This window comes from Halteromyces radiatus (assembly GCF_025201355.1).
Source record: "Halteromyces radiatus strain CBS 162.75 chromosome Unknown BX664scaffold_6, whole genome shotgun sequence".
Taxonomy (NCBI): Eukaryota; Fungi; Mucoromycota; class Mucoromycetes; order Mucorales; family Cunninghamellaceae; genus Halteromyces; species Halteromyces radiatus.
In genome coordinates, this window is record NW_026251692.1 from 1,961,307 (window position 1) to 1,979,288 (window position 17,982).

General features: G+C 33.7%; 7 protein-coding genes across 7 annotated transcripts; 2 read left to right on the forward strand and 5 right to left on the reverse strand.

The window, feature by feature from the left end:
• Positions 1-2,117: 2,117 nt before the first annotated feature.
• On the forward strand, positions 2,118-3,077 carry BX664DRAFT_338786 (uncharacterized protein). Its single transcript, XM_051546500.1, has one exon. The coding sequence runs from the start codon at positions 2,133-2,135 to the stop codon at positions 2,976-2,978; it is 846 nt and encodes a 281-aa protein (XP_051398610.1). The 5' UTR covers positions 2,118-2,132; the 3' UTR covers positions 2,979-3,077.
• Positions 3,041-3,808, reverse strand: BX664DRAFT_338788 (uncharacterized protein). The gene is made up of 3 exons (XM_051546501.1): positions 3,570-3,808; positions 3,444-3,496; positions 3,041-3,353 (listed from the first exon to the last, which is right to left on the reverse strand). The coding sequence occupies exons 1-3, from the start codon at positions 3,787-3,789 to the stop codon at positions 3,327-3,329; spliced, it is 300 nt and encodes a 99-aa protein (XP_051398611.1). The 5' UTR covers positions 3,790-3,808; the 3' UTR covers positions 3,041-3,326.
• Positions 3,809-3,978: 170 nt separating this feature from the next.
• On the forward strand, positions 3,979-5,735 carry BX664DRAFT_338789 (uncharacterized protein). Its single transcript, XM_051546502.1, has 3 exons — positions 3,979-4,611; positions 4,670-4,789; positions 4,864-5,735. The coding sequence occupies exons 1-3, from the start codon at positions 4,010-4,012 to the stop codon at positions 5,648-5,650; spliced, it is 1,509 nt and encodes a 502-aa protein (XP_051398612.1). The 5' UTR covers positions 3,979-4,009; the 3' UTR covers positions 5,651-5,735.
• Positions 5,736-5,880: 145 nt separating this feature from the next.
• Positions 5,881-6,644, reverse strand: BX664DRAFT_316692 (uncharacterized protein; the record flags this gene model as incomplete). Its single annotated transcript, XM_051542726.1, has 2 exons — positions 5,881-6,495; positions 6,639-6,644. The coding sequence occupies 2 exons, from the start codon at positions 6,642-6,644 to the stop codon at positions 5,881-5,883; spliced, it is 621 nt and encodes a 206-aa protein (XP_051398613.1).
• Positions 6,645-7,850: 1,206 nt separating this feature from the next.
• Positions 7,851-10,095, reverse strand: BX664DRAFT_266143 (pyridoxal phosphate-dependent transferase; the record flags this gene model as incomplete). The annotated part of the gene is made up of 7 exons (XM_051540890.1): positions 7,851-8,013; positions 8,102-8,205; positions 8,285-8,446; positions 8,524-8,781; positions 8,845-9,115; positions 9,210-9,364; positions 9,442-10,095. 7 exons carry the CDS (start codon positions 10,093-10,095, stop codon positions 7,851-7,853), a joined length of 1,767 nt encoding a protein of 588 aa, XP_051398614.1.
• Positions 10,096-10,749: 654 nt separating this feature from the next.
• BX664DRAFT_338794 (dihydrolipoyl dehydrogenase) lies at positions 10,750-13,137 on the reverse strand. The gene is made up of 8 exons (XM_051546503.1): positions 13,072-13,137; positions 12,770-12,851; positions 12,636-12,668; positions 12,458-12,507; positions 11,664-12,365; positions 11,093-11,598; positions 10,983-11,019; positions 10,750-10,909 (listed from the first exon to the last, which is right to left on the reverse strand). Exons 1-8 carry the CDS (start codon positions 13,105-13,107, stop codon positions 10,832-10,834), a joined length of 1,524 nt encoding a protein of 507 aa, XP_051398615.1. The 5' UTR covers positions 13,108-13,137; the 3' UTR covers positions 10,750-10,831.
• A 281-nt stretch (positions 13,138-13,418) lies between these two features.
• On the reverse strand, positions 13,419-17,363 carry BX664DRAFT_338798 (uncharacterized protein). The gene is made up of 6 exons (XM_051546504.1): positions 17,244-17,363; positions 17,123-17,167; positions 16,824-17,046; positions 15,950-16,755; positions 15,719-15,811; positions 13,419-15,590 (listed from the first exon to the last, which is right to left on the reverse strand). Exons 1-6 carry the CDS (start codon positions 17,281-17,283, stop codon positions 13,636-13,638), a joined length of 3,162 nt encoding a protein of 1,053 aa, XP_051398616.1. The 5' UTR covers positions 17,284-17,363; the 3' UTR covers positions 13,419-13,635.
• Between the last annotated feature and the right edge of the window lie 619 nt (positions 17,364-17,982).

Here is a 17,982-nt window from a genome sequence, read left to right on the forward strand (position 1 = left end):
CATAGGCTTTTCATATTTTTAGCAGCTTTGGGTGTTGTCCATTCTTTTTTTAGGTATCAATTGATTGATGATTCATGATTGAAGATTCATGATTGATGATATGTGATAACGGATGATTGTATATTGGATGATTACAGGATGGATGATATGTGATAATGGATGATTATATGTTGGATGATTGTATGATTGTATGATGGATGATGAAACATTGTCGTCAATCACTGTACAAATTTCTGATAAAATACAAAATACTTCATTCTAGTTATCTTCTGACAGAACAGCATTTTCTTTTTCTTTTCTTTTTTTCTTTGAAAGTGTCAAAACGCTCTTTTATCAGCCAACATGATAAATCAATATAATAATAATGATGATCACCTATGGAAATTAAAAAATGGCAATAATAAGTATCCTGTGCACAATCATACTATCATTTAAACCAGAACAACTAAAAAAAAGAAATCTAGTCATTAAACTAAAACACGACAAAAACAAGTCAGTATCATGTATCACTTAGTACATGGATATTGTAATAATAGAATTCAATGTAGAGCATTTGTGTGATTAACTTTATCATAGAGAGAGAAATGTTGCTAACACTAAAAAAAAAAAAAAATGATGAAGTAGATAGTAAAAATAATAAAGTAGATGATAAATTAGATACAATATAAAGAGAGAAATGTTGCTAACACTAAAAAAAAATGATGAAGTAGATACTAAAAAAGACAAATGATAAATTAAATACAATATAAAGAAAGAAATGTTGTTAATACTAAAAAAAAATGATGATGAATTAGATACGATATAAAGATAGAAATGTTGCTAATATTTAAAAAAAGATGATAAAACTTGCTTGCATCTTGTCTCATCATTTTATCTACTAAAATTAGCTCATAATTGCAAGGGTGATTCATTTTCTTATAAAGGGATCCCTTTGGTTTAACTTTTTTTTTTATTTCTTTACATTACATTCATCTTACCTGCCTGCTTTTTGGTCTGCCTTCTCTTTTTTTTTTTTTCTTTTGGCCTATCTTCTATTTTACAAGTATTCTTTTATCGTTCAACCATCTGAATCTCAATTGATCTGCCTTTATTTTGTTTTTGGGCTTGACCGTGGTCGCTAATGCGCATCTGCGTGGTTACGGTCTGCCTTTTTTTTTTTTATTCAACAATTCCGGGATGGTTATCGCCATCCTACTTTCGCTACGGCGATCTCGTTACACTTAAATGGTAAGCTAGTGAAATATTTTTATCTGGATAAGTATTACTCATTTTTTATTTTTATTTTTTTTTTTATATGCAAACTTGATGAACTCAATTGGTGGATTTCCCTTTTTTTTTTTTTGATTGCTCTTTTTTCATGATATCTATTTTTTTATATTCTCTATTTGATTATGCGACAATTATATTTTTTTTTCTTCTTGTCATTTATTTTCTATCCTTACGATATTTTATTTCCTATTTTTGCGACATCTTATTCTTTGAATTTCGTCAATTATTATTGAATAAAGTGTAAATCTAATTGTCTTATTTATATTTCTTTTGAATAGCCGATAACATGATATTTGATGTTACAAATATAAGTTATCTCTCTATGATAATGATGAAAAACGACAACACTTTTTGTTGCATTAGTTGTCATCTTTATTTTCATTATAAGAATCATTTTAAGTTATTATTATAAGGAGTGATAGTGAAACGACAGTATCATATGAAATCAACCTATTACTTTCATTTTGGTCTGTTTCTCTCTTTCTTGGGGTTATCTATCCTTTTTTTGATTGAATTTGTTTTTCATTTCTTTTCTCTTTCCAGTTCTCAGCACTTTTTTTTTTCTTCTCAGACATAGATCATTTACATTTTTTTTGTTATGCTTGCTTATGCGAACATAGATTTAATTGGGTACAATAGGATTGAACAGGGTAGAATGGAACTTTTTTTTTCGCAGAGTCATGGATGCTAATGTTACTTTCAGTACAATAAATATGATACGATTTCTTTTTTCATAAGAGTTTATGCATTGGCGTGCAGTCCCAACTTCCTACACGCCAAAAAAAAAAAAAAAAAAAGAGCGGCCTTTTTTCATTTTTTTTTTTTAGACTCTTTCCTTTACATTTTTTTTTTTTTTTTTCACTATGTTATCTGTTTCTTTGGCACCTACATCAGCACCTCGTCGATGGTATTCAAAACAAAACCGTATACTCGAAGAATATCAGGAAATTGGATATCTTGAAGCCAAGCATAGCCATGAACGTAAACAAGCCTTATTAGTCGGCTTTTCTTCCACAACACATATTCCACATCGTAACGTCAACAGTATGGAAGACCATAGTATGGAGGACATTGCCACTCAAGATAGTCATCTTCAACTCGACAGTAGTAGCGGTATTCTTCATTCATTAACCTTTGATGCCCCCGATCGTCATCAGATAGATATCAACTATGACGACGATGACGACAACGACGATATCAACAACAACAACAACAATAATAATAATAATAGTAACAATAACGATAGCAATGACGAGCTCGACGGTGATCAATCTTCTTCTCATCACGGCGACGATTTGTCTTTTGGATCACTATCTTATACACCGCATATGAGGCGAACAAATAATAATAACAACACTGGCACTCCTGGGTTGGAAGCATCGTTTAGAACAATGAGTCGTATGGCAATTTTCGATACACCTCAACCCTATTCTATGCGTTCCTTGGCTACACCAACAGCAGAAACACAACAAACTGTACCATCACCAGATTTGGCTGATTTTTTGTCTCCACCACCAACAGCACGAAGAAATTTACGACAATACTTGGATGATAGTTCGACAGGGTTTATGGAATCAGAATTTGTGGATAGAATTGTATATGATGATCGAAATGATATAGATCAAGTACGTGATGGACTAGATGATGATGATCATCTTTTACACTCTTCAACAACAAGATATCGACGATCTAATTTTTTCCTTGATTAGTTAGTACATCCTGTTTCATTCCATTTTATCCAAATAAAGCTGACTGACATTTTTTTTATACATTTATTGATACATTTGATACAGTTGACAAGATCCAATTTTATTATACAATTTCTCATCATCATCCAATAAAAAATCACAATTATAGCATATAAAAAGCAATCAAGTCATTGATAAAGATAAAAAAAAAAAAAAGAGAATACCAAAAGGTGATGATATAAAAATCGAACTATCTAAGGGTGTGTAATACGAAAAAAGAGGAATGACATAGACTATGGGAAAAGTATGTTATGTGTGTGTATGTATGTGAGTATTGTGTGTATGTTGTAAGGAAGCAATTTGTTCAATCTAATGGTGTTCAACAGCAGGAGCATCCTATTAAGAAATAGTAATAATAGAAAGAAAGAAAAAAAAAGCATTTATAATTTGTTTTTTTTTTCTATTACATATAAAAGTATGACTTACAACAATAGGAGGAAGGTTACGTTCCCATTTGGTACCCTCAGGACCCAAAGGCACTAAGTTCGGAAAAAAAAAAGGAAGAATATAAAAGTAAGTAAATGAATGAATTTATGTTAATGATAGTATTACATCTGTAAGGATCAGGGTGTTCCCATTCCAACAATTTCTTTTCAGTTTCTTGAATCAAAGCCTTAATTTGAACAGGGTTGGTGATGTGACGATTTTGTTCAAATAAATGACGAATATGTAAAGCTTCTTGACGCCACAGGTCACGTTGAATGTACCAATCCAATGAAAGTTTCAAAGATCGCTTGTAAAGTGATTGTACTTGTAAACGATGAGCGTTCATATTTGTCGATAAGAAGATGTTGAATAGAGAAAAGAAATAAAAAAGAAATCAAAACATAGGAAATTGACTAGAAAAAAACAAATGTTCAAGTTCCGCTGAAGATGAAAGAAACCTCTCACTTGTGACTTTTTGGGGGAAGGGAATATGACGTGAAAATTGAAAAAAAGAGTTTGTCGGGAAAAGACCCAAAAAAAAAAAAAGCTTCTTACTCTCTTCATTTATGATTTCCCCAATGGAAAAAAGTTTAGAGTCACCTTCAACAACAACTTCACCTAGTGGTTGGAAGATCAAAATTAGGCCTCAATCAGATACAACTAGTTCTCATATTCCTGCTACTCCTCCTATGGAAAGTGATGGTGCATTCAATCAAAAATTAGATCTATGGGCTCAAACAACTACTTTTCAAAATATGGCCACTCATATTTGTCATGACGTACAAAAAGATATGAATCGACGACGCCAAAATCGACCTTCTCCCAACAATACTCCAATCAAACCTATCAATGATAACTCAACCACTCGACAATACTCGCTTAGTGATCTGGATTCTTTTATCTTTGAAAAGTCTTCTATTCTTGGAGAAAAAGAATATCAAGCTTGGGTACAAAGTAGCAAAGATACCCACCATCCTCATCAATGGCTCAAATTGGCAAGTCTATTCCATATCCATCCGAAAACTGCTCATCAACGTTCTTTACTTTTCCCAGCCACTTTGGAAGCTGCAAGAATGGATCGTCAAGTCTCAACTGAAGTCAACCGAAAACAATTGGAAAACTATTTGGACATTCGTCGTTCTCAAAATAGAACATATGCCGAGAATGCGTAAGTCATCCTATGATATATCTCTTTGTATTTATTTATATTTTTTTTTATGTATTAGAGTGGCTGAAGGTGTGAAACTATATGAAGATAAAATGATAAAGGAAGCATTGGATTATTATAAACGTGGTCTGGATATGGACCCACAATATGCTGAAGGTTGGTACCGTGTAGCTGAAAGGTAAGTAAATATAATTAAATTAGTGAAACATTTTTTGACTCTTAATTTTTTTTCTTTTTTTTTTTTTTTGATAGTCTTTTACAACAAAAACGAACGGATGATGCTATCACACAACTCAAACGAGCTATTCGAATTGATCCTACTCACGAAAACGCAAAGTCATTACTATGTACTCTGGAAAATACAACTAAATATACCAACGACAAGAAACGGTCATCCAAGGAAATCTTAGCAAAGTCAACTACGGCAAAGGAATCACATTCATCAACTGATCGAAAACATTCCAGAAAAGAAGAGGAGGAACACTCATCAAGGCATAATAAAGACGACAGTGAAAGACGGCATCGACCAACAAAACGACGGCGAAGATCATCATCACCAGTGGAGAGAAAACGAGTACGTAAAGTAATCTCACCTTCTAGAGAAAATGCCGACCATAACGATTTAACCCCATCTTCATCATCATCACCAACGCCTAAGTCACCAAGAATAACAGACGATCATGCTTCAAAAACAACAAAAGAACGACATGGCAGTAGACATCGTCATCGAGACGATAGACATAGCTATCGACATTCTGACAGTAGTAGTAGGAGTGACAGACATCGGCATTCGCATCACAAATCATCATCATCATCAGCACGCCATAAGGACGATAAAAACGAATCATCATCACATCGTAGTAGGAAACATCATAGATCATCATCAAGAGATAGGTCATCAAGAGATAGATCATCAAGGCATCGACATGAACGACATCATAAGGAAAGATCAAGTAGGAAGACGAATGATAAACGAGATGATGAAGATATTCGGAGTAAATCTCATAGAACAACATCAAGAAAAACCGATGCTCATTAGGATTTAGTTATTATACATAGTATTTTAGTTGATCAATAAAGATAAGATACCTTTTTTTTGAATCTTTTTTTTTTTATTATTATTAATTTATTTATTTTATGATGTTTACAAAAAAAAAAAAAAAAAAAAAAAAAAAAAAAGGGAGAGAGGGCTGTAAAAATGTGATGAAGTATCAGGGAATAAGGAAAAATAGGAGAACTAATCCATGGGTTAGAAATAAAAGATTAGAACTATGTGGATGACGGATCAACAGGAGTGAGACGTCTTTGTTGTGATCGACGATGTAACAATCTACCACCAAGACTGGGTTTTTTTGCAGGGATAGCTTGTGCAGCTCGAGTAGGATTGGCATTTTTAACAACAGGGTTTGTGATTGTTTTTCGATGGTCATTAGTATGATAAGAAGGTTGAGTGACGGGACGAACGACTTGATTATTATGAGTATTCAATTTATTCATATTATAATTCATATTAGTTGCAGAAGGATGGACCGTGAAGGTATAGGAACGCCAAATATCATTATCATCCTGATCATTGGCGACATCGATCTTGACGTAATACTGACCAGACAAACTGGATGGTGTTGTCCATTCAAAAGTGAAATCATTGGTATTGACGATACTGGACGGTGACCAAGATTGTAGTGTTGCGATGGGTGCAAAACTACCTCCTTCTCGATACAAATTCGCATAGACCGTTTGTTGGTCGATATCCGGTAATTGAGATACCAAAAAGTAAATCGTGCTTCCACCTTGATATTGTTCTCCTAACATTGGCTCTTTGAAATAGTTCACGCCCGCCTGCACCGACACAATCATGAACACATAGAAAAAAAATCGGATAATCTGATCATCCAACGTAACACATCAACAAAAAAAAAAAAAAAAAAAAAGTTTACTACTTTGGCTGCATAAATGTTAGGAATGGTCGATCTCCCGTCTTTTTTTTTTTTTTTTTTTTTTAATTATGGTAGATAATTGTCCCATACCTGCATGTTGATATTGATTTATTTCCGTCTGAACAAGATGATAAAGAAAAAAGGAATCAAGTTCAAGAATAGGAAAAAAGAAAAGTGTCGATGTGAAGAAACTTTTATATTGATTGTTCAACCAAGGAGATCAAGGGAGAATGATCGTGCTTTTTTTTTTAAAAAAAAAGTCTTGGCTTGACGAACATTAGAGGAAGGTAATGTTAAATAAAGACATCTCCCAGATCCCCTTGTTATTTATCCATCAAAAAAAAAAAGGAAAAAGAGGAGGAATGGCTTAATTTTTCTAACTCGCATGAGGAGGAGAAAATACAAAGTCAATGGTGATGTTATCATACAGCCTTTTTTTTTTTTTTTTATTTATTCTAAGATCTTAAAAATGAAAAATTGAATCAATTGAGATCAATTGAATTAAATTTAATATTGAATGATAAATTATTAGATAGTAATGATTATATTTCATATATTGATGAGATAGAAAAAAAAATAAAAGGGAAAGGAGACATCAATTGATGTCTCTACACCTTTTTAATCCTTTGTTAACGTGGTGAGAATTGCATGTATTGGATTTAGGAGAATATTCAACTATTCCCTGTGTTCATCGCTAACTAACACAATAAACCATCAGCTCCGTTTTTTTTTTTTTTTTTTATATGTGGGGTTTGTAAAATAAGGAGAAAGCTTTATTTTCATAATGATGATGTGAATAATAACAGTAGTAACAAATGATATGTACATGGAATGTGAAAGGGGACAACAATAATAAGAAGAACAAAAAAAAAAAAAAAAAAAAAAAAAAAGGATCAATACTACATTAAAAAAAACCAGGAGGAAAAGAGGGATCGCCACCCATTGTTCTTATCCTTTTAAAGGCTGTTTGAATTTTAACATCAATAAATCACCGATTTCACTTATCTTTTCCAAAGCATCATCTACATATATATATATATATATCACGTTAATAACTATATTTACTCTTTACTATTTTTCTTCTTCTTACCGAGGTCTGCTTTTGTATGAGAGGCTGATACACAGAATCGAGCACGAGAACTAATGATAGGTGTTGCAGGATATCCAACCACACAAATAGCAATACCACGCTTTAACGCTTCCCGAGAAAATGCACTAGAGTAGAATAAAAAAAAAAAAAAAAAAAAAAAACAAGGATTAGAATCATGATGAAAAAAAAAAAAAAAAAAACTTTTATCCAACTTACGAGATCTTGGCAGGATTGAATAATAATAAGGGTACCACAGGACTTCCTTCATCACCATAAACAATAAATCCCAATTCCCGTAATTTTGATGCAAAATATCGTGCATTATCTGCTAATTTCTGAATTCGAATTCGACCATCATTAGTTCCATCTTCACCTCTATAAATAATAAAAGGTAATATATATGAGTTCAACAAATCAACTTTCTTTGACAATATACTGCCAGTCAAAAAAAAAAAAAAATTACTTGATGATAGCCAAACTTGTGATGATTTGTTGAACGACTGGTACAGACATGGTTTCAGCATATAAAAATGCATGGTTTGTCAAACGAAGATGATTCAATACAGCCTATCAAAGTACAATACATCATTATCTCCTGTTTAAGAGATATTCTAGACTTTCTTTTTTTTTCATTTATTCATTTTACCTTATCAGCAGCAATATAACCACCAGCCGCACCAAATGATTTTGTAAATGTTCCCATAAGAATATCCACATATTTAGGACTGATACCATAGAAATCGCAAACACCACCACCGTTTTCACCAAGAGCACCAATCGAATGAGCTTCATCCACATATAAATAGAACTAGAATAGATAAAGAAAAAAAGGTATGAATATCATTTCTCTTTGCTTCTTTTTTTTTTCTCTCTTTTCTCCATTACCTTGAATTCGTGTTTCATCTTGATGATTTCTGGTAAATTGACAATAGATCCTTCCATGGAATATAACCCTTCAACAATAACCATGATTTTCTTCCAAGGACGATGTGTTCGGGGTTGACCTTGAGATATGACTTCAGTCAATAATTGTCGAAGATCCATCATGTTATTATGCTTAAATACTCGGATAGAGGCACCAGATAGACGAGCACCAAATACAATAGAACTATGATTCAATTCATCACTGATAATCAAACAACCCTGTAAAATTAAAAATTGTCAATTAAAAAAAAAAAAAAAAGACTCATATGTTAACGTTTTTACCTTGCCAACAAGAGAAGGAATCGTAGTGGAGTTGGTAGCAAAACCCATAGAAACAACAATAGCGTCCTCTTTACCAACAAATTCCGCCACTTTCTTTTCCAAATAGAGATGTAAATCTGAAGTACCAGCTTCAGATCTTGTCCCAGCTGTACTGATTCCATATTGTGTCACTGTATTTTCTACGGCATCTGCACATGGTCCAGATGCTTGAGCAAATCCAAGGTAATTGTATGAAGCAAAGTTGATACATTCGACTTGCCTTCCAGTCAATCTAAGTGAAGTTAAAAAAAAAAAAAAAAGAATATTTTCAGTATTACAAAAAAAAAAAAAAGTAAACTAATTCTTATTAAAGTTTCATAACTTACTTGAAAGTCTTGTTAAAATCCTTTGATTCACGTTCCAAAACCAATGTTTTTCTTGTGGGTACACCAGTAATAGGTCGATTCCAACAATCACGAATACGTACATACATTCGTCTAGTATAAAAAGAGTCAAAATCGGATACTAAAGGTGCATAACCCTAGAAAAAAAAAAAAGAAAGGTTGCTTTCCTAGTTAGTTTATTGTCACTATCAATTTATTACATTTTTATTCTTACTTCACTTGTTCGAAGATGAGCATATTCCTTTCTTTTGAATAATTTGCCCAAGATATCACGTAAATGACCAAATAAGATCAAGACCAAATAATTCAGGTAAGTCGATACCAATACGGCCAATGGAGCTTCTTCGATTTTTTGTTCAAAGTCTTCATACCGACGAGCTGTTGCAGCAACTGAGTTTCTTCGTTGAGCAGCAGATAGATTAAATTTGGGTTTATCTGCGTCGTCCAAATCATTACCTTTGGTAGCTGCTAAGTATTGATCCCATGTGATGTCTCGATCGCGAGGTGCTGGTAAGGCCAGACTAGGTTGGATTTTCGGGGGATAGGCCGAGGAAACAGAGTATGCTCGGCGAGTCTTTGTGACTAGATGACTCAAGCTGAAAGTACGAGGACGAGTTTTGGGAGAAGACGATAAAGTGCCGGAAGCTGCTACTGCTGCTGCTGCTGCTGTCACTGAAGGTTTGGCAGGAAGAGTAGTGGCATTATTTGTGGTTGATGTTGTTGATGATGTCGAAAGTGATAGTGAACCTTTGCTTTCCGTTACTGAGGAGAAAGACGTTGTAAGTGAAGGCGATGCTGGAGGTGTCTTTGTTTCTTGAATTTCAATACTTGGGACTTGGAAAGATGATGCTGGGTTATGCGATATCATGTCGAATAGTCACAAAGGAGATGAAGGTAAGAGAAACGATTGGCCACAAACGATAGAATTGATCAATAATAATAACAATAATAAAAAAAGGGAGGAACGTTTGACGTCAGTTTCAAGTAGAATCCACTGATAATAAAGAGCTAATGAATACAAAAGCAAGAAAACAGATGAGATCCCTTTTCTATGCTACTAGACGGAGAGAAAAAAAAAAAAAAAAAAAAGAAAGGCAACAAAAAAAAAAGTTTTTTCTATTTCGTTTTCCATCATTGGGCGGTTTGCTCGCCGCCCAGCAAACTGATTGGCTTTCCGCTCGGAGAACTTCTTTTTGCTTTTTTTTTACTACTATTTCATGGCCATCGTTTGTTAATAGTCTCTCATAAATCAAAATAAAAAACTTAATTCTTTACCATTTATCCGTCCATTTTACAGATGAATGTTCCCATTTAATAAGTATCATTTCCATTAAGAATAAGCATAGTACAGGATCATACTTCTTATTCATTTCTAGGTTAGGGGTCACTGATAATAATATAAATCAGTAACACAAACGTAAAATCGGATTCCCAAAACATCCCACTCCCCCAACCAAAAAAAAAAAAAAAGATTATATTAATGATTATTATTGTTCAAGCATGATTTATAAAAAGTTTCTAATAAAAGGATAAAAAATCTGTCTTTATTATATATATATAAAATGAATAAATACTAAATGAAAAGAGAAAACTCTAAACTACATCTAAAAGTTGATGGCGTTACCAGTGGAGGCAATCAAAGCAGCTTCACGCATGGCTTCAGAGAGAGTAGGATGGGCATGCTACAAAAGAAATAAAAAAAAAAAGTCAATATCATTCCTTTTCATCCAATCTTTTTTTTTTTTGTTGATTTACCATAGTTCGTCCAACATCTTCAGCAGAAGCACCGTATCTATTTTCAAAAAAAAAAAAAAAAGATCAATATCCCGTTTGTTGAAGTTATATTTCTTTATAGAGAAACTTACTCCATGGCAAGAACACCTTCGGCAATCATTTCACCAGCATTAGGACCAATGATGTGAACACCCAAAATACGATCAGTTTCAGCATCAGCAATCACCTTGACGGAACCATCCATATCATCATTAGTACGAGCACGAGAGTTGGCAACGAAGGGGAAGCTACCAGTCTTGTATTTGACACCTTCACTCTTCAATTCAGCTTCATTCTTACCAACCCAGGCAACTTCAGGGTGAGTATAGATAACAGAGGGAACAGCATCATAGTTGACATGACCATAACCGGTACCGATCATTTCAGACACAGCGAAACCTTCATCTTCAGCCTTGTGAGCCAACATGGGACCAAAAGTAACATCACCAATACAACGAATGTTGGGAACGTTGGTCTTGTATTCACTATCAATCACTACACGTCCTCGGTTATCCACTTCCACACCAGCATTTTCCAATCCAAGACCCTTAGTATAAGGACGACGACCAATGGATACCAATACAGCATCAGCTTCCAACTATTTAAATGAAAATAAATATGTCATTATTTTCTAATAAAAAAAAAAAAAAAAAAAAAACTTACAGTTTCAGCCTTGCCACCCTTGGAAGCTTCCACATCGACCTTGACAATATCACCTTCAATCTTGGCACCATTCACCTTTGTAGACATCTTGAACTTGAGACCTTGCTTGGACAAAAGACGATGGAAAGTCTTGGCCATTTCGGGATCCATACCGGCACCAATGGCATCCAAGTATTCAACAACGGTAACTTCAGCACCAAGACGAGACCAAACAGAACCTAATTCAAGACCAATGACACCAGCACCAATGACAACCATCTTCTTGGGGACCTTGGTCAATTCAAGGGCACCAGTGGAGGATACGATCTTCTTTTCATCAATTTCAATACCAGGGATAGGAGTGACTTCGGAACCAGTAGCAATGATAATGTTCTTGGCTTTCAAAGTAGATTGAGTACCATCTAAACCATCAACATTCACTTCAGTGGTTGATTTGAAAGAACCGGTACCCTTCAAGTAATCGACCTTGTATTTCTTGAATAAGAATTCAACACCCTTGGTCAATCCATTCACAGCCTTGACACGAGCCTTGTGCATGTTGTCCAAGTTCAATTGTACATCGCTAACATCAATACCACGGCTTTTCAAACTATGTTTAGCTTCATGATAAATATGAGAGTTGTTTAACATGGCCTTGGAAGGAATACATCCGACATTCAAACAGGTACCACCAAGAGTACCACGCTTTTCAATACAAGCAACCTAAGAAGAAAAAAAAAGTAAAAGTTCCTTGTAAATAATAATAATAATAAAAGAATATTATTTTCAATATCCTGATTCAGTTTCCCACATACCTTGAGACCTTGTTGAGCAGCTTTGATAGCAGCAGGATAACCACCTGGGCCTAAAAGAAAAAAGAGAATAAGATTGTCAGACGATATAAACCTTCATATTGACATCTTTCCAACCACATTTTTCCAATCTCTTTCTTGACAAGCACAATAAATAAAAAAAAAAAAATAGAAAACTTACCACCACCAATGACAACAACATCATATTCAGAATCTAAATATCAGAAAGAAAAAAAAAGTTTGCATTATTTCCTTTTTATCTGTCGAATATGTCAAAGACAAAATAAATGTGTAGTTTGAGATTGAAATTCTTACCAGCAGGAGCACTGTAGAAACGATAGAATTGGTTGGCAATAGGTGCACGGATAGCCTTGACACCAGTATGACGAGCGGCGATCTATGAAAAGAATAAAGACAAAAAAAAAAAAAAAAAAAAAAAAGTGAATTACAGTTATTCTTCTATTATCACAAAAAAAAAAAAAAAAAAAAAAAAAAAAAACAACCCGGTCTTTCCGTATTAATCCCCAACAACACTTTTGCCCCTCCACCATTGATGAATTATATGATTGTAATATCCTATATATATATATCCATAAAAGAAACATATCATAACTTACATTAGCCAAAGGTTTGGCGGTGACTAATTTGAACATAATAATACAAAAAAAAAAAAGAAAAAAAAAAAGAAATGTGTATGTAAGAAAGAAAAAAGAAAGGTAGTGGAACAAGAAAAAAAAAAAAAAAACAGGGAGAAAATTGGAGAAAAAATTTAAGGGAAGCGGGAAAATATCGTCAAAAAGTTTTTTCGACGTCATGTAGTAAGGTTTCGCACGGGTGATGCTGCGATTGAATTGTGCCTTCCGGTGTCTTCCACTCATCGAATCACTTAACCCAATAAAAAAAAAAAACGGAACTTGTCGGTTGTACCTTTTTTGTTACCCCTTTTCTATAAAAAAAAAAAATAGGAAATCATTACTTTTCACCATTTAAAAAAAAAATCAAAGAAATCACCTAAAAAACAAAGAAAAAAAAAAAGAAAGCCAACATCCTACCACTCTATTTTTTTTATTGTAAAAATAATGTATTCATGCATAAAAGTAAATAATCTTTTTTTTTGTTTCATAATTCTAATGTCAAAATGGCTACATTAAATAATGGGTCGACTACAATAGACTAGAATTTTATATACCATTGGCCATAATATCATCCATACAAAGGTCCTTGGCCAAAAAAAAATCACCTTGGGCATCTTGTAAATAAGTGGCAAGAACATGTCGAGGTAGATGGTGGAAAAAAGCACAAAGATCATCCAAGGATTGTTCAAATGCATTCATGCTAACTTTGCTACGTCTCCTAGATAAAGGTTGAGGTGGTGGTGGTACTTGTTGACAAGAAGAGGACCAACGTCTTGTATTTATTCCATTAGGTGACATTGTATAACCATCTGTACCATCTTGATAGTAATCATCGTATTCCAATTCATCTTCGGTATAGGATGTTCTTCGTCTGTGACTATTATTACTATTCTTTCTTCTTCTTCTACTTTCACCAGATCGTTGGTTTCTTGATATTGATGCAGGATAGGCTGAAGGTGGCATCATGTAAATCGGATCCGTCATTCTTCTACCTGTATTGGCCGCTAAAGGTGGTGGCAACTCATAGTATTCCGTACCATTGTTCGTTGAATGAGAAGATGCATTTGATAATCGGCGATGTCGTCGTGTAGATTTTTGTTGTTCTAATGATGTTGACCTTATTCCAGAGAGTTGACGAGATGGAGACCGATGGCGACCTGATATCTTCATATTTGTTTTGCCATGATGGAGAGTGTCTGCTGAAGTTGATATCACTGCTGGAGGATGTTGTCCACGTGGATAGTGAGTAGATGATGGACAAAGATATTCAGAGGATCTTGTCCGTTTGATCATCCTGGCGCTGTTACTGTCGTCTGAGTATCTATCATCTGGATGGGGCCCTGATGCATCAAGATAGGATTGTCGCATGCTGGTATTGCTGCTACTACGATAAGGTCTTGTATCATGAGCATGTCGTCTAGGCGTAGGATGATGCTCGGGTGATATAAGATAACGAGATGAAGATGGTATCATTCTATCAGGACTAGGTGATCTTTGGTGGAAGTCAGATGACGAACGTTTCTGAAGACGATGATGATGATGATGATGTTGCTGTTGTTGACGAGGACGAGAATCCACATAGCCTGAAAGTGGTGAACTTTTACCAGCCATAGGTGATACGCTTCGACTTCGATTGGGTGATGGTGACCGAGGAGAAGGTGATACACTACGACTACGTTGTTGTTGATGACGTGATGTTGTCATGGCCGTTGGTGGACTTAACAAATATTTCTTCTTGCCGTTGCCGTTGTTGTTGACAGGAGATGTTGATGTCGATGGGTGATGAGATTTCTGAAATTCCATAGAGGGTCTTGGTGATACTGATTTTGTCTTTGGTCTAGATGTATATGGAATATCGTTGAAACTTGGTATTGATGAAGTTTTCTTCAAAGTAGTTACAGGTTCATCTACAAAGCTGGTTGTAGAGGATTTTTTCTTCAAATGTGGTCCAGAGTCATCGGAATTGTTATTCAAATTGGATCTTGGGATGTAGGACGGCTCGTCCATAGTCATAGAAGGATGTTTTTTCAAAATGGATACAGGCTCACCAATGGAAGAGAATGATTTTGACTTTTTCTTTTCAAGCGATCCAACGTTATTACAAGGTTCCTGTTGTGCTTGTTGTATGACGTGATCATCTATTTGTGATCTATTGTTGAAGGATGGTAAATTACATGTCGTTGCATTGTCTGGTGAAACATCTTGCTGTTCATAAAGGGATTCCACTTGATTGTTCTGCATCAGTTGTTGTTGTTGTTGTTGCTGTTGTTCCTGTTGATATAAGGAAGGCATTGACTGTGTTTGTGTTGGCTGAGGAGAAACAGATGGCATTAGTTGGAAGGAGAGAGATGATTTTGATGAGGATACCGAAAGTCTTGATAATTTACTGTTTGCATTGGAAGTCAGAAGGTTACTGGATGTTGTTGTATCACCGGTTTTTGAGTGACGTTTGAAGATACCAAACAGTGACTTGGATGATTTTTTGGGTTTTGGAGTATAATCTAGAATATAAAAAAAAAAAAAAAATGTAAATCAATAAGCATAATGAATGAATTATCAATTACTCGATAACACCTTTTCTTTTATTACTATTATTATTATTATTATTATTATTATTATTTTGACTTACTCATCACCAAATCAGGGGGTCCTTTGCTATATTGTTTTTTGATCCAAGGCACCATATCAGTTCTAGCCATAATACAATGAGAATACGCATTATCTAATAAAATTCATTGAATAATAAATAATAAAAATTAATACTATTACTAAAACGTCAAATGCAAGGTAGATCCTTTTCTTTTTCCACTGACCGTTCCCTTCCTCTTTTTGTTTGTTCTCTTTTTCCTTGGTCACTTACTATAAGCATTAATACGATCTTCATGAGTACCAACTTCTCTAGCCATTTTGGTACGTAATACAATAGAATGCGGTTCACCAATGCGATGGATAGGAGTGAGAAAAGGTAAAGGCGAGAAGTTAGGTATACCAGAGATTTGTTCTTTTTCACCTGGATAGGGATCGACTTTTTGGAGATTTCTAGCCAAAGATTGATTATTGCCATCATAGGAAGAAGAATCGAATTCATTTGTTGTATGCCAATCAGTAGGAGCAAGATTCACAGTATTAGTGTATTGTTGATGATCATCATCATCATTGGTATCATTGTATACTTCATTTTCTTGACGTTCCACATTATTAGATTGAGATATGTTTTCGGTATAATTGTTAGAAGAATGTGTTGATAATAATGGAGGACGGGATTGTTGATCACGTTGAGTACTTTTGTTATAAACTGTATTCACTGGTGATAAAGATGATTTGACAATAGAAGAAAAATTGGTATCCAAAGTTGAATGTCGTCTTTTGTTGTATGCATCAGGACCCAAGTCGCGTGGTGTACTAGTTAATGTTTGTTTGACGAGACCAGCAATGTGAGCAAGTTTAGCACTACTGACTACACCAAAAGAAGTTGTTGATTTAGGTCTTTGTAATAAACGTTGCTTTGATATTGATGGTTGTAATTGATTTTGGATTGAAGTAGTTGCATAATGATTATCGTCTACTTGAGAAGAATCATTTAATTGTTGGGTTTTACATTTGTAACACAAACATACGACTTGATCATCATGATGATGTTCGATCTGTGTTGGGTCAGCAGTATAACTATAATATATAAATAATAATAATAATAAATCAGTATACCAAAAAAAGTTTAAATTATCATTTATTACTTTTGGTCATCATCATCATAAATATCTTCCTTGTCAGATTCTACAAACATGGCAGTCTGTAATGTTGATGGCGAGCTGATTTTTGAGTGATTTGATAGGTCATCTTGAGTATTTGTTTCATCCTCTTGAATTTGTTGATCATCATCATCATCTCCTTCTGTAGACAGATTGAATGGTGATAATATTGATGGTGTCATAGGTTCTTGTTCAGATTTGCCTTGATCTAAAGTAAATAAATAAAATATCTTTTTTCAGTTTCATTTTTGTTCTTTTTTTTTTTTTTTTTTTACTTCTTTTACCTCCAAGATATTCATTGATTTCTTCAAAAAGTTCTTGTATCATATCTTTAATAAAATAAAGTGATTTAGTTCTTGTTGAAAAAAAGAATCATTTCGAATGAGATTAACGACACTTCTTTACCTTGACTGTTATTCAAAACAGGTCTTTGATATGAGTCCATAGTATACAAATAATAGTAATAATAATAAAGAGTTAAAATAAGAAAAATAAATAAATAAGGATATAAAAAGAAGAAAGAGAGGGAAAAAAAAAAAACGAAAGAGAACAAGAATTAAAAAACACTGAAAAAGAAAACATCATCCAAATTTGGAAATGAACCTAAATTTTTTAAAACAACGATATCAGTCAGTGTTATTTGTTTTATTTGTAAACGATGCAACAAGTGCCATAAATGTATACTGTCATTTTAATTATTTTGCCTCATTCCCTAAATGAGACCTTTGTTCTTCCAAAAAGGCTCTTTTTTTTTTTTTATGACAACGGATAATCATCTACATCTTTTTCTTTGAATTATTATCCAAATCAAGATTATTGTTTTTCTTTTTGTACTATGCTTCATCTATCGTATCATTTTTTCTTTTTTTTTTTTTTACTTTTTACTATTAAATAGATAATGAAGAATGTGAGCATATTATATTTGATTAACGTTTTTTTGATTCCATTACAGTAGCTCGGTTCTCTAATTAACGATCATCATTGGATTGATCATAAGTTGAAAATATATCAACTATTGATTCCTAATAAAATTCTCATCCTAAATATATCTTGAATATCATCATCATCATCATCATCATCATTAGTATTGTCACTAATACAGCACTGATGCATCCTTTCACTCCCAATAAAAATGATATTACAG

Coding starts and splice junctions, on each gene's coding strand:
- BX664DRAFT_338786 (XM_051546500.1), top strand. CDS start 2,133: ATGTTATCTGTTTCTTTGGCACCTACATCAGCACCTCGTCGATGGTAT.
- BX664DRAFT_338788 (XM_051546501.1), bottom strand. CDS start 3,789: ATGAACGCTCATCGTTTACAAGTACAATCACTTTACAAGCGATCTTTG. Junction 3,497..3,569: donor ACACCCTGATCCTTACAGAT/GTAATACTATCA, acceptor TTCCGAACTTAG/TGCCTTTGGGTCCTGAGGGT. Junction 3,354..3,443: donor GTAACCTTCCTCCTATTGTT/GTAAGTCATACT, acceptor ATTTCTTAATAG/GATGCTCCTGCTGTTGAACA.
- BX664DRAFT_338798 (XM_051546504.1), bottom strand. CDS start 17,283: ATGGACTCATATCAAAGACCTGTTTTGAATAACAGTCAAG. Junction 17,047..17,122: donor AATCAATGAATATCTTGGAG/GTAAAAGAAGTA, acceptor TATTTACTTTAG/ATCAAGGCAAATCTGAACAA. Junction 15,812..15,949: donor AGATCGTATTAATGCTTATA/GTAAGTGACCAA, acceptor GAATTTTATTAG/ATAATGCGTATTCTCATTGT.
- BX664DRAFT_338794 (XM_051546503.1), bottom strand. CDS start 13,107: ATGTTCAAATTAGTCACCGCCAAACCTTTGGCTAAT. Junction 11,599..11,663: donor AGGGTGGCAAGGCTGAAACT/GTAAGTTTTTTT, acceptor TCATTTAAATAG/TTGGAAGCTGATGCTGTATT. Junction 10,910..10,982: donor AAGATGTTGGACGAACTATG/GTAAATCAACAA, acceptor TTTCTTTTGTAG/CATGCCCATCCTACTCTCTC.
- BX664DRAFT_338789 (XM_051546502.1), top strand. CDS start 4,010: ATGATTTCCCCAATGGAAAAAAGTTTAGAGTCACCTTCAACAACAACT. Junction 4,612..4,669: donor AGAACATATGCCGAGAATGC/GTAAGTCATCCT, acceptor TTTATGTATTAG/AGTGGCTGAAGGTGTGAAAC. Junction 4,790..4,863: donor TGGTACCGTGTAGCTGAAAG/GTAAGTAAATAT, acceptor TTTTTTTGATAG/TCTTTTACAACAAAAACGAA.